The sequence below is a fragment of the Mobula hypostoma genome, chromosome 4 (assembly GCF_963921235.1).
Source record: "Mobula hypostoma chromosome 4, sMobHyp1.1, whole genome shotgun sequence".
NCBI lineage: Eukaryota > Metazoa > Chordata > Chondrichthyes > Myliobatiformes > Myliobatidae > Mobula > Mobula hypostoma.
Window position 1 is genome coordinate 149,464,526 of NC_086100.1, and position 13,976 is coordinate 149,478,501.

A 13,976-nucleotide genomic window follows, 5' to 3' on the forward strand; every position below is an offset into this window, starting at 1 on the left:
GTCTAGTATACTGTACGATGCAGTTCGGGAAACTATTGAAATGTTATCATGTTGATGAGTCTGGAGTGATGCATTAACCAGCCTATGTGAGGATGCTTGTGTATCCAAGGACACAAGAAGATAGGAGTAGGTTACTTGGACCCTGAAACCCACACTGCACAATTCAATATGATTATGGCAGATCTGCCCGAAGCCTTAACAGTACCAGTTCCTCATAGCTCTCAATTTCCTGGTCTTTTAAAGCCCATCCACATTCTCCTTAAATACTTACAATATTCTAGCCTTTAGAAAGTCACGAATCTCCATCAGAGGAATTTCCAATGCAGCTCAGTTTTCAATGACTGTGTCCTTTTCTGATAACTGCGTCCTCTCATTTTAGCCTCTCGCTGCACTAGAAACCTTTCAATATTTAGCTTGTCTCCTTAGGGCCTTCGAAGTTTAGAGCACATTTACTACCAACGTAAGTATAAATTATACATCCTGGAGATTCGCCTGTTTACAGGCAGCCACAAAGCATGAAACCCAAATGAACCCAATTTAAAAAAAAAGACCAACACCCAATGTGCAGAGAAAGAGGGGAAAAAACACAAATCATTCAAGCAGTTAAAGCATGCAATAGCATCCAGAACCAAACTGAGTCAATAGACCTGAAACCTGGAGTAGCCAGTGTAGGCCCATAGCCTTGGTCTCAGTTCAACGCATAGAGGGGTAAATCACTGTGAAATCTACAGGCGTGAAGGGTGCAGCAGTCAGAGCAGTCTCACAGCCTCGGCTTCAGTGCCGAGGAGAGCGGAGTAAAACGTTGCAGAGTTGAGAGTTGTGAGGGCATCGCAGATTAATCAGATGGTTGGCGTGAACATAGAGAGCCAACAGGCCTGTTTCCTTCTCCATAGCTTTATCACGTAATACCATCCTGTGTAACTGGCACAAGAAGTCTACCATCTCATAATCTACCCACTCAGCTGCCTCATCGGCCACCTGAGAACCCACAGAACAGAAGTCATCCTCAATTGTGAAGGACTGCCTTGGAAGAAGAAAAAGACCTCACCAAATAGAATATACAGTAAACAGTTTAACTAAGGCTACGTCCACACTAAGCTGGATAATTTTGAAAATGACGTTTTTTCTCTTCGTTTTGACCCTCCGTCCACATTGAAACGGCGTTTTCATCCCCCGAAAATGGAGCTTTTCTAAAACACTCTCCAGAGTGTGTAAATTTGAAAACAATTGTTGCAAGTTGTAGTGTGGACGAGGTAAATGGAGAGATTTAAAAACGCTCTCATGACAACACCACAGCAACAATGCTTTTTCTGCTTCTGCTTGGTACTGCGCAAGCACTGCCGGACGGCTGTTATAACGCGCAGTCAGTGTGAACAGTGTGAGAGTCAAATTGTAAAGTGAGCTCTTTTGACTATTTAAAAACACTCTCATGACGTGCCAGAACAGATGGCAGCAGCGTGGCATTTCATTGTTGTCTTGAACGCAACCCCGCACACAACCTAACAATTTCAGAACAGACGGCAACGAGACTGCAGCCAGAAGAGTTAGAAATGTACCCACCAAATACTTTGATCCATAGCTTACTGAATAAATAAGTATATTCACTTTGCCCTGTTTTCTGTCCTTGCTTGTTTGAAGGTGGTTTATCTATTTATGCAAGTACTTCTCTGACAATAGATGTGTAACAGCCTAATGTAACATTGTACAGAACACAAGGTAACACTGATGCAGACATGTTTTATACATTTAACAAGGTGTTTTGTTAATGCAACAGAGTTGGTCAGTTTTTCAGTGTTCGTCATCAGCTGGGTCATACCGTCCATGAACTCCCTGTTGGTTGCCTCCATATGCTCGAGTATTTGTTGTTTTTTTAGTTTTAAGTCCTCCTGCACAAGAACCAACAACAATTCCTTTAAAGTTTTTGCAGTCTGTAACCGGACAAATGCGCGCCAAGTATACCATTTCCTCTTGGCTTGTTTTCTGTGTGTCCTGCGCATGCCCAGTAGGAGGAGATTCGCCCAAATATCCATTCTAATGTGGATGGAGATATTTTGAAAAACGCTTGGTGTGGACACCTGTCATTTTTACTTGAAACCAGCGTTTTCAAAATTATCTGATCTATTGTAGACGTAGCCAAAGACAGCATGATTTAGTCTTCCTTCATTCTACTAATAAGGCTTTGTTCTGTATAGGCTTTGTGTTCTGTTGAGGAATTCCATTCCTATGTTATCTAATAGCTCTTTAATAAAGCTGTCACCCCATTGTGTCATAGTTAGTGGGGAAAATTGTAAAATGAAGGTGCTGCTGGTGGTGTTTATTTTGTGATTTCAGTTAGTTGAAAAAGAAATTGAAGCTTCAACGTATGTGTCCGCTCTGCCATGGAACTGCTGTCTATGGACCTTACTGTATTTTTCTTTTGTTTTGGTCCTGCCAAACCAGAGCAAGGAAAATACTTGAACAGAATAATAGAAGTCTGAGAGCAGTGAATGAGACCTGATCCTAATGCTTTAATGATTTGTTTTAACATCTGTTCAGATTGCCACTCAGTGGAGGAAGGATCTGGAACAATTGCACATGTTGCAGCAGCAGCATTTGAAGTCTTCGCTCTGGGTGACACACGAAGAAGCTTCTGCACAAGCCCAAAGGGAACTGATGGTACGCCTGAGGCAGGAAGTCCAGAAAAATATTTATGACCAGCTGAAGGAGCTCATCAGGCTGGAGGAATTAGATCCAACTTCAAGCAGACAAATTATGCAAGAAAGTTGGCACATTCAGGTAGAAAACGTTAACATTGTTGCTGCATCTTTCCATGTTTGAATTTCATGGCTTTCATGCATCGAGGGGTGACAGAGTGGCAGTGGGACGACTATGGCAAATTATGGTACTTCAAAGGAAGTTAGTCAACATTTATCCAAAACTGGATGAAATATCTGCAAGAGTTGTTTTTTTTTATTTTGGATGGTGTACTATATCATTGAAGATAAATATTGTGGCATCTAAAAGGTAAGAACGTCAGTTAAATGTTGAAGTTGGTTGATCGAGGTTGCTGAATAAATGTTGCCAATTAGCAAATCCACCTAAGCCCATTGTCAATGTTATATCTCGATCGCTGTTGTTTACTCAGTATCCTTATCGCTCCATCTGAATTGAAAATCAATAGATTGTAACAGCAACTTAAATAGACATAATCAGACCCCTCGTAATGCTGCAAACAAGAGTTTCATCAAGCAAAAACCTGACAAAGTTTAACATAATGCCATATAAAAGAGGTATCATAATTGCCATTGATGGTTTATGGTGGATGTGTCAAAGACTTGCGGTTATTGTTCAGTATTTTCCCATCCATCTCCTTTCCCAGGTAACTTGCATGCTTGTGATTATATCATGTTTTCCTTGGCTAGCACAAGATTTGATGCCTTGAACTCTTTTGATCTCACATTAATAGCTTGAATTGGGCTTCCTTGACAACATTAAAATTAGTAATGTATCTCTTTTTTTTAAATACTTATTTCAGGCTACTACTTTAACATCTCCTGAGATCTGCTTTGGACAAGACTACACTGAGTGGCACTTTATTAAGTACCTCCTGTACCTGGTAAAGTGGCCTCTGAGTGTATGTTTGTGGTCTCCTGCTGCTGCAGCCATTCCACTTCGAGGATCGATGTGTTGTGCATTCAGACATACTCTTCTGCACACCACTGTCGTAACACAAAGTTCAAGTTCAAAGTTAATTTATTATCAAAGTACATGAAAGCCCTTTTTACTGGGCATCTCTGGAAGTGCGACTTGTTAACCCGTTGCTAACAGCCACTGGACTCTGCGGTAAGAAACCCCCTTTCTCAGGCTCCATGCATCAGGGTGTATATGACTTTCGTCCCTCCAGACCCGTGAGGTTGGGATGTCTGTCCCACCCAAACGCTGGTTTATGTGAATGCTGTCTGATTTACTGCCCCCTGCAATTACCCATCAGGAAGATGCAACAGATTTTACACTCCATACAATTCTAAAGGAAGTATATTTATGAACATTACCTTACCCAAAGAATCATTAAAGAAAAGGAAAAACAGAAAGGACCAATTATAATTAAACAGTCAAATGTGCACATAAGTTGAAGACTTATGAGAATGATGAGTCTACTTGAACGCCCGACTGAACATGATAAATACCAATCTCTGAAACCTCACCTCATACAGACGTTTGGACATCGGAGTCTCAACGCGCCAAACAGTCGCTCTCCTTGCACCAGCATTGGCGATGCTGAGCCGCCAGAGCTAATGGACCACACGCTATCTCTCTTGAGAAATAACGTCTCTTGTTTTATTTTTAAAGAACTCTTCATGCACCTGATCAAGTTCTCATAGCCCTCATTAATGCACCTGCGAAGGACAATAGGGAACTTGCTAATATGGCTGATTGTCTATGCTCAGCCAGGCAGAGGTGAATAATTACTCCTCCTTTCCCTGCCTCAATAATCCCAGTCAGCAAGGCCTCCAAACAGAAAACGCCGAGCCTGTGTTCTTACCATGCTTGCTTTGGTACAAACGCGAGGAAGTGCTGACTGCCTTGCAGCTTCGACAGTGCCAGCACATCAGAACATCACAGGTCTGTGAACACTGTGGGTTCCAGCTGCCAGGCATGTCCACTGTCCATTATGGACACCCTTTCAATGAGATGCTTCCTGTGAGACAGATGCTCAAGTGAGTGTGATGCTGGCATCACCTATTGATGAGGAGGCAGAGAGCGATGAAACTCTGCTGCAGGCCCCCAACAGCAGCAGGATCCAGACTGACAGGACACAGCGGGTGACGCTCTGCTTCAGTGGGCGACGTTACACATGGGACATCATCCTGGCTAAAGTGCCTTGAACTCTGCTCGGTGCAGATTCCTGTGGGCCCAAGGACTGTTAGTTGATCTTAAGAACTGCCGGCTTGTGGATGTCAATGACTTTGGGTCATTACCGTCTTCCCCCGTAAGTTCCCCACACTGACTCTCAAGGGCATGTACCAGCACATGTGAGTTCACTTGACGGCTGGGTGAATTTCCAAACCTCACCAAGCCCACATTCCCCACTACAGTCACAAAACATGAGGTCGGGCACCACGTTTCCACAACTGGCCCACCAATCCGTGCCCGCGCTCGTAGACTGGACCCAGGAAAGCTAGAAAGTGCGAAGGCTGGGTGTGCCAACATGGAAAGACTTGGCATTGTATGCTGGTCAAATAGTCTCTGGGCTCTGGTCCCTAAATCCCATGGTGGTTGCCACCCGCATGGTGATTATTGACACCTTAACAAGGTTGCCACCCCTGTTCGCTACCTAGTCCCACAAATTCAGGACTTTTTGGCATGTTTAGCTAGAAATTTATTTTTTTCCGAAGTTGAATTTGTTAGGGGCTGCCATTAAGTACCTGTTTGTTGGAAGAACATTCCCAAAACGGCTGTGATAACCCGGCTTGAGTTTCTGTGCAAATCATTTGGGCTGAAAAATGCAGCACAGACTTTTCAACGGCTGATGGACTCTATATTAAAAGATTTGGACTTTCTTTTTGTTTACCTTGATGACATACTTGTCACGAGTGCACCCAAATTCGAACATGTATCTCATCTCCACACACTTTACAAGCGCTGAAGTCAACACAAGTTGATTAATAACCTTGCTAAATGCAAGTTTGGGTTATCAACCATTAAATTTCTTGGCCACCGCATCTCTGCAGAAGATGCAAAACCCCTCCCATCAAAAGTCGCTATACTTATGGAATTCCTACTGTTCTGCACTACAAAAAAAACTGCAAGAGTTTTTAGGCATGGTGAATTTCTATCATCACTTTGTTCTGCGAACTACTGAAATTACGCTTCCCCTGTATAGGACGTTTAAAGGCAGTACCCCTAATTACATGTTTGACTGGTTAGCGAACATGACCAGAGCATATGATGACACCAAACAAGCTCTTTCTAATGTGATGGTACAGGCGCACCCACTCCCCAGCACACCTATAGCCATTACTACTGTCGCTTCAGACTATGTTGTGTGTGCTGTGCATGAACAGTCGGTCAGAGGCTTGTGACAGCCGCTTTCCACCTTCAGCAGGCAGCTCCCTTCCCTGAAATGAAGTGCAGCACTTTTGACTGTGAGCTTCTTTGTCTCTATCTAGCTGTCCATCATTTTTGTTTTCTTCTCGAGGGTTGCCATTTCACAGTGTTTGTTGATTACAAGCCCCTCGTGCACGCGATGGCCAAAATATAAGACCCTTGTTCAGCACAGTAGCAACGTCACCTGGCCTACATATCAGAGTTCACAACTGATGTACAACATACCAAGGGGAAAAGTAATGCTGTGGCTGATTGCCTCTCACGGACAGCCATTGAGGACCTACACACAGGGGTTGACTATGGCAGCGAACGAAGCTACTAACCTAGAGGTCCAGGCTTACCAAACAGGTGTCAGGGGCCTGTGGTTTTCTGACTTTTAATTTGGGGAAGCTGGGGTTTCTCTCCTGTGTGATGTCTCAATAAGTCACTCTCACGCCCCCCCCCCCAGTCAAGGACTGTTTTTGACTCTATACATGGACTCCTGCGTCCAGGCCAGATGGCCTCATGGAAACATGTCGCACTAAAATTTGTGTCGCATGGCCTTAGAAAAGACGTGCACGACTGGACTGCAGCCTGTGTGGAGAGCCAGCAGGCAAAAATTAGTTGTCGTGTTCAGGCACTATTGGTACCTTTTCAGGTCCCTGAGCGACAGTTTGACCGTGTCAATTTGGACCTTGTTCATGCCTCTTCCCCGCTCCCACAGTTTCACACACCTCATTACCATGGTTGCTCAGTTTGGCACCCCATCTGATATTTCCTCTGACCACGATCCTTATTCATATCAGACCTCTGGGCTGCGATGGCCTAAAACTTCAGCGTTAGGCTACATCACACCGTGGCGTATCACCTGCAGTCCAATGGCCTGTGCGAATGAGTGGTTTCCCCGTTTCTTAAAGGCTGCACTGAGGTCTTCCCTGACAGATGAGTGTTGGCATGATTGTCTCCTGTGGGTCCTGCTGGGGCTCAAAATAGTTCCAAAAGAGAGAGGATCCGCAGCTGAGTTGGTATACAGGCAGCCATTATGAGTGCCTGGTGATTTTATTCCCCATGCCACGACCTCTCAACAGCGTTCCACGCTCCTCAGTAAATCCAATTCATGCCATACTGCACTCTTGGGTTCCTGTTGACTTACATTCCTCCTCATTTGTTTTCTGCCATGATGCATACCGACAGTCCCTTGGGCTCCCTTACGATAGCCCGTTCCGCAGCCTGGAATGGAGAGAAAAGACTTTGATCATAGATAGGAGGAGTAAGCGTGAATGTGTTTCGGTAGATCGTCTTAAACTGGCCCACCAAGATTTAGGGAATTCCGCTGCCATGCCCCTGTCACAATATGACCATAAGCCTGTCAGCACACCTCAGAATGAGTCAGAGACACCACCACTTCTTCCACCCATGAACATAGGACCCGAGCTGGGCGGTGCACCCGAGCTCCAGATAGGCTGACAATGATGGTGTTAGTGAAGTCAGGGGAGGCCTGTGTAGGGTAATGTAACTGGTGGAAATGTACATAATTGACAACTACCAACATTGCGTTGGGGTTCACTTGAAGTGGCTGGTCTGACATGATGATGTAATTACATGAACTTCAGTTACCGCGCTTTCTGTTTAGGTTTAGTAGTACAATAAAATAGTTGTTACAGTTTTTCTTAAACATAAAATACCTCAGGTCATTTCATTTGTGAAAACCTACAATTTATTATTTCCAGCACTGTCTGTTTTTATCTCAATGGCATAAATGTTTTTGAGGTTGCAAATCTGGTTGTACTGTTGCTGATTTAATATGAGCATAAGTTGTCCTATACGGAAAGACCTAAGCATCAAAGTAAGGCTGTTTTCATGGTTTGCATTGAAAAATGTTTGCTCCCTAGGTAAAATGCTAGAAAAGCCAGTTCCAGATTGTTAAACATTATTCCTAAAATTTCTTCGGGCACTTCCCTTTATGGGGTGCCTTTCTGCTCCAATATTTTTTCCACAGCATGGGATGATTATACTTGCAGATACGTAAGACTGGTTTGGCCACACTTGGTGTATTGTGTGTGTTTCTGGCCAACCATTACAGGAAAAATGTGGAAGTTTAGGAAAGGCTTTTTAGGTTGTTTATCAGGATATTTCCTGGATTAGGAGGTCTGAGATATCACAAGAAGTTGAAGATTTGTCTTTATTGCTCCGCCCTATCCACAGTAGCGTAGTGGTTATTACAACTTGGGGCGCCAGAGTTCGGAGTTAAATTCCGTAAGGAGTCTGAATGCATTGGCTTTTCTCGGACTGCTCCAGTTTCTACCTACAGTCCAAAGATATACTGGTTAGTAGGTTAGTGGTCATTGTAAATTGTCCTGTGTTTAGGCTGAGGTTATAACAGGGGTGCTGGGTAGCCTGGCTCGAAGGGTTGGAAGGTCCTAGTCCACACAGTAACTCAGTGAATAATAAATAAACACCAAGGCTGTTTACAAGAAGGGGATAAACAGACTCCATTTTCTAAAGAAGCTGAGATCCTTCAATGTGTGCAGCAGGATGTTGGAGATCTTTTACCAGTCTGTTGTAGCGAGTGCAGTCTTCTTTGCAGCTTTATGTTGTGGAAGTAGCATCAGTGCTGGTGATGCAAGAAGTCTAAGTAAACTTATCAAAAAGGCTGGATCCATCCTTGGCTACAATCCGGACTCTCTTGAGTTAGTGGTGGAGTGGAGGTCATTAAACAAACTGTTATCCATTATGGACAATCTGGCACATCATCTCCATAACCGATGGAACAAGCAGCAGAGCACCTTTTCCAGCAGACTCATTCAGCTCTGCTGTCATAAGCATCGTTACAGAAAATCTTTCCTAACAAATGCAATAAGCAGATACAACAGCTCATCTCTGTGCAACAGGTGAACACACATCATAGTACAACAGTCTCTGCTTTATTATTTTGTACATTATTATTGCACAGTATTGCACATTGGTACATTATTGTTATGTGTGTTGTTATTATTAGTTAAATCTGCACACTGCTAAGTGTGTTTTTTAAATCTTGCTGCTGTAATGAAAGAATTTCTCCCACTAGGGATTAATACATTTATTATTATTATTATTATTAAGAGCCTGGTTGTTTTGGAGACTGAGGGGAGACCTAATAGGTGCTGCCTGACCTGCTGAATTTGTGTTGGTAGTGAATCTTGTTCACTTTTTATAGTTTCAGCTGGAGATGCTGATGGACCATCAGCTGGCATTCCAGAGAAAACTGCTTGAAGAGAGTCTAGCTATTAAGAGAGATCTAGCGAAAAGAATACAACGCAGTGTTGACAACAGAAGGTATCTGCTGAACACAGCCGCTCTGCACATTGCCGACTTCATCAGACTGGTAAAAAAGTAAGACATTGTAGTCACTGACTATAAATTTATAAAAGCACTGTCCATTAAAGATTCATCCTATCTATTTTCCAGATTTCAGCGCAACAGGCTCTATTTGAATGAATTTGTTCAGTCCAGAACCATGCAGAGGGCACGCTTAAAATGTTTTAGATGAAATGACATTGACTTGAGATGTTAACCCTGTATCCTTCTCCACAGATGCTGGCTGACCTGCTGAATATTTCCAGAATTATCTATATTCATTTCAGATTTCCAACATGTGTACCATTTTGCTTTTGCTTTTGTTGGATGGAGGGGTGGAATTGTTATAGTGCATTAATTCGGGCTGTACACAGTATACTCTGCAGGAAATCTTTAATTAGAAGATTAGTTTTGGAATGGTCACATTAAGGAACAGAGCTAAGCAACAGCAACCCAGAGCAACCAAAATTCTATCTTACTAGCCTCTCAGTTCGATGAATGTCAGAATCTTTGTTAGAGGTGGCGAACATTAAGTGAATAACCTCTGAGAAAAAAGACTGCTGATTTAGAGGAGAGAAATTACATGCATCTGTCATTTCAGCATGTTCTAATACACGTTATGGATAATTAAGTATCTCAAGCACAGGGTGATATTGATGTGGATAATCTGTTTTATTACCATTTATTAAAAGAAATGGAATGTGGAATATGGATTACAGGCATGGTCAGCCCTTACTGCCCACCTTTCTTGTCTGAGGTGAAGGACAGGAAATTCTTGGATTTTGATCCAGTGATAGTAACTTATTTCACTGCCAGTGTCCTTGTGACTTAGGGGAGAAGGTATTCCTATGTGCCAGCAGAGCTTTTACTTCCGATGAAAGATGTCAGAGGTTTAGGAGGGCAATTGTTGTTGATCTGCACACAGGCTGGTTCTTACTACCGCTAGATCAGCGGTCCCCAACCACCGGGCCGCAGACTGATACCGGGCCGCAGAGCATGCACTACTGGGCCGCGAGGAAACGATATGATTTGGCGATAGGAGTCAGCTGCACCTTTCCTCATTCCCTGTCACGCCCACTGTTGAACCATTACGCATGCAAGGCCATTACCCGTGCGTCATCCATTTCAGCGCGGGAAGAAGATCAGCTCCTCGAGCTTGCAAATGACGGCAGGCTGAAAAGTATGTTTGACATAACATCTCTGCTAGCATTCCGGATCAAAGTCAAGGCTGAATATCCTGAGATAGCCATGGAAGCACTGAAAACGTTGCTTCCATTTCCAATGTGTCTCTGCAATGAATGCAACGAAAACTTAATTGCGGAATAGACTGGACATAAGGAACCCCGTTCGAGTATCGCTGTCTCTCGTCACCCCTCGATGGGCCTGTCTTGTTGCAGGAAAACAATCACAGGGCTCCCACTGTTTCAGCGATATTGGTGTGTTGCAATGATTTTATACGTTCATACGGGGAAAATATGTGTTTAATATCCAAACGATACTTAAAATGTTATGATGTCATTGACTTATATAACTATATAACAACTGCAGCATGGAAACAGGCCACCTCTGCCCTTCTAGTCCGTGCTGAACGCTACTCTCACCTAGTCCCACCGACCTGCACTCAGCCCATAACTCTCCATTCCTTTCCTGTCCATATACCCATCCAATTTTTCTTTAAATGATAATATCGAACCTGCCTCGACCACTTCTACTGGAAGTTTGTTCAACATTTACTTTAAGCTCCCCTGTCCTCCCCTAATAATTGACTTATCACTATATTCATGCGAGGAAAATATGCGCTGTGTGTTTAATATTAAATTCGTTAGATAAACCCTTTTAGAAATGAAATTGAGTGTATTAGCTAATTATCATCTGTATTCCGGTCGTGATTAACACCCCCCACCCCCCCCACCAAAAAGAATCGCCAAAAACGATTTGCGGAAAAAAAATTGTACACGCATGCGCAAGGTACGCATGCGTACTGGTGCCCGCGCAAGGCTTCATGGTCATTGTAGTCTTTCTCGGGGTAAACCCAGTGTATTTGACTGCTACTCCTGTCCGTTGGCAACCCCCACCCCCGGTTGGCCGGTCCGCAAGAATATTGTCAATATGAAACCGGTCCGCAGTGCGAAAAAGGTTGGGGACCCCTGCGCTAGATAAACCCGCAGGTGTTGGATATGAGAAAAAAAGTAAGTTGGTCTTGTTGAAATCTCTTGTATCGTCCCATAAATAGAGATCCCATGGAAAATCTCTTCGCATATTTAAAAAAAAGGCCTTCTGAAAAATTAAGCAGCAATGTTATTTAGGATAGATCATCTGCTTTAGTGACATTTCAAAAAAGTAATCAATCTGCAGGAATTGGAAGAAAAGATTTGGCATGTTTAGTAAACAGTCTTCAAAGCTGTGATAACTAAGACAGTCTTTAAGAACCTGTAATGGAATTTTGTGAGTCACCTTATTAATTCACTTGGGTGGATAGCAGAGCAGGATGTACTTTAAACCTTAGTCATGAATAGTTGTTTTTGCTAGACGTTTGAACAAATTAATTTGTGCTGTCCAATGATGACAACTAAATCGTATTTTCTGGCTCATCTCTGCATTGAACAGCTCACATCGGCACGTGTGTTGCATTTTCAATTCAGATTAGATACATTTGTTGAGAAGCAGTATGGATGTGGTTCCAGTTTAATTACTGAAGTTGTTGTGCAGTTCTTGCCGCTTTATCCAAGGAGTTCATCTCGCACATAAAACGCTTAAATAGTGGTAATGTAGAGAGGAGTTGGGGAATCTAGGACCAGAGGACACAGCCTCAGAATCAAGGATATCCCTGTAAAACAGAGATGAGGCTGAATTTCTTCAGCGCGATGGTGGTGAATCTGTTTAATTCATTGCCACAGACTGCTGCAGAGGCCAAGTCAATGGGTACATTTAAAGCAGAGGTTAATAGGTTCTTGATTAATAAGGGCTTCAAAGATTATGGGGGCGAGGCAGGAGAATAGGGTTGAGGGTCTTATGGTCTACGATGACGATTTGTGCTGATCACACGTAGCAGACTTCTTGGTCCATCAATCCCATTTGAGTTTTTTTTCAGAATGAATGAATAAATTGACTTTATTTCTTACATCCTTTACATACATGAGGAGTAAAAATGTTTACGTTACATCTCCGTCTAAATGTGTAATGTGCAATCTTAGTAATTTCTAATAAACAGAACAGTCAGTGTAACATAGAAATACACTCAAATCAGCATGAGTTAATCAGTCTGATGGCCTGGTGGAAGAAGCTGTCCCGGAGCCTGTTGGTCCTGGCTTTTATGCTGTGGTACCGCTTTCTGGATGGTAGCAGCTGGAATAGATTGTGGATGGGATGACTTGGGTCCCCAGTGATCCTACGGGCCCTTTTAACACACCTGTCTCTGTAAATGTCCTGAATCATGGGAAATTCACAACTGCAGCTGCGCTGGGCTGTCTGCACTACTCTCTGTGGAATCCTGCAATTAAAGGTGGTTCAGTTCCCATACCAGGCAGTTGGTGCAGTCAGTCAGGATGCTCTCGATTGTGCCCCTGTAGAAAGTCCTTAGGATTTGGGGGCCCATACCATACGTCCTCAACTGTATGAGGTGCAAGGGGCGCTGTTGTGCCTTTTGCACCACACAGCTTGTGTGTACAGACCACGTGAGGTCCTCAGTGATGTGGATGCCAAGGAGCTTGAAGCTGTTTACCCTCTAAACCCCAGATGCAAAACTTAAAATTAAATAGTTTGAGAATCCTTTTAGCTGAGGCTTAGCTTCTGTCTTATTCTTGGCTTCAAGAATAATTTGAAATGCATTGAGTAAACCTAGTTTAGATTATGGACAAAGAAGTAGCATGCAGCCAAGAAGTAATTTCCCAAGAACTCAGTTCCCCTGACAACTCTGCTCATCACAGTAGCAACATCGATTTGTGGTCAATCATCCCTTAACCAGCTTCTAATTGTTGGTAGCCTTGGGAGAGTTGCTGAACAGGGACATAAGCTTTCTTCTGAAAGGCTAATTTATCTTGTAGGCTGTTACAGAATGGTACTGTCTGGAGACAGATAACTCGTTTGTGCTTCAGTCTGGAACAGGACAGTGATACAAGTAAAGTTCGAGCAGGAGAAATTGGTGTAGAATCAAACGACTTTCTAAAATTAACTTGCTTGTGTGGTGCATAAAAATAGCGCAACTGAACCACCTATTTCTTCTCAAAAAGATCTTTGCTAGGAAAACTGTGACGTTCCTATGGTCTGTATGTTCCTCACTACCAGTGATATAATTAATTCTGTCCATCCACTAGCAACGTCAGAGGATCATTCTCTGCGGCTGTAAGCGATGTGCCTCATTCTAGCTGTAGGTTAGACAAGGTTGTTGAGGAGAATAAGTAAATTTTAAAGCAGATTCTTTTTTGTTTTTCATACTGAGGAGGAAATAATCTAGCGCTGGACTCTGTTGTTAAACTGCCTAAAGTGATGGAATTATTGGAAAGAATGGAGATAATTATACCTATCATTCTCTGCCACTTCACTCTTCGTACTTAGCTGTCATTTTTTATGATTTG

General features: G+C 43.0%; 1 protein-coding gene across 7 annotated transcripts in view; it reads left to right on the forward strand.

Moving 5' to 3' along the window:
• Nucleotides 1-13,976, forward strand: part of LOC134345667 (limbin-like) — a 313,316-nt gene that overhangs the window by 89,528 nt on the left and 209,812 nt on the right. For all 7 annotated transcript variants that reach the window (XR_010017745.1, XM_063046694.1, XM_063046692.1 and 4 more), the window contains 2 exons: nucleotides 2,536-2,775; nucleotides 9,263-9,438. Coding sequence is in view for 6 of the 7 variants with exons in the window: in XM_063046694.1 (XP_062902764.1) it covers nucleotides 2,536-2,775; nucleotides 9,263-9,438 (416 nt within the window). In the remaining variant the exon portion in view is untranslated. The remainder of the gene's footprint in view (nucleotides 1-2,535; nucleotides 2,776-9,262; nucleotides 9,439-13,976) is intronic.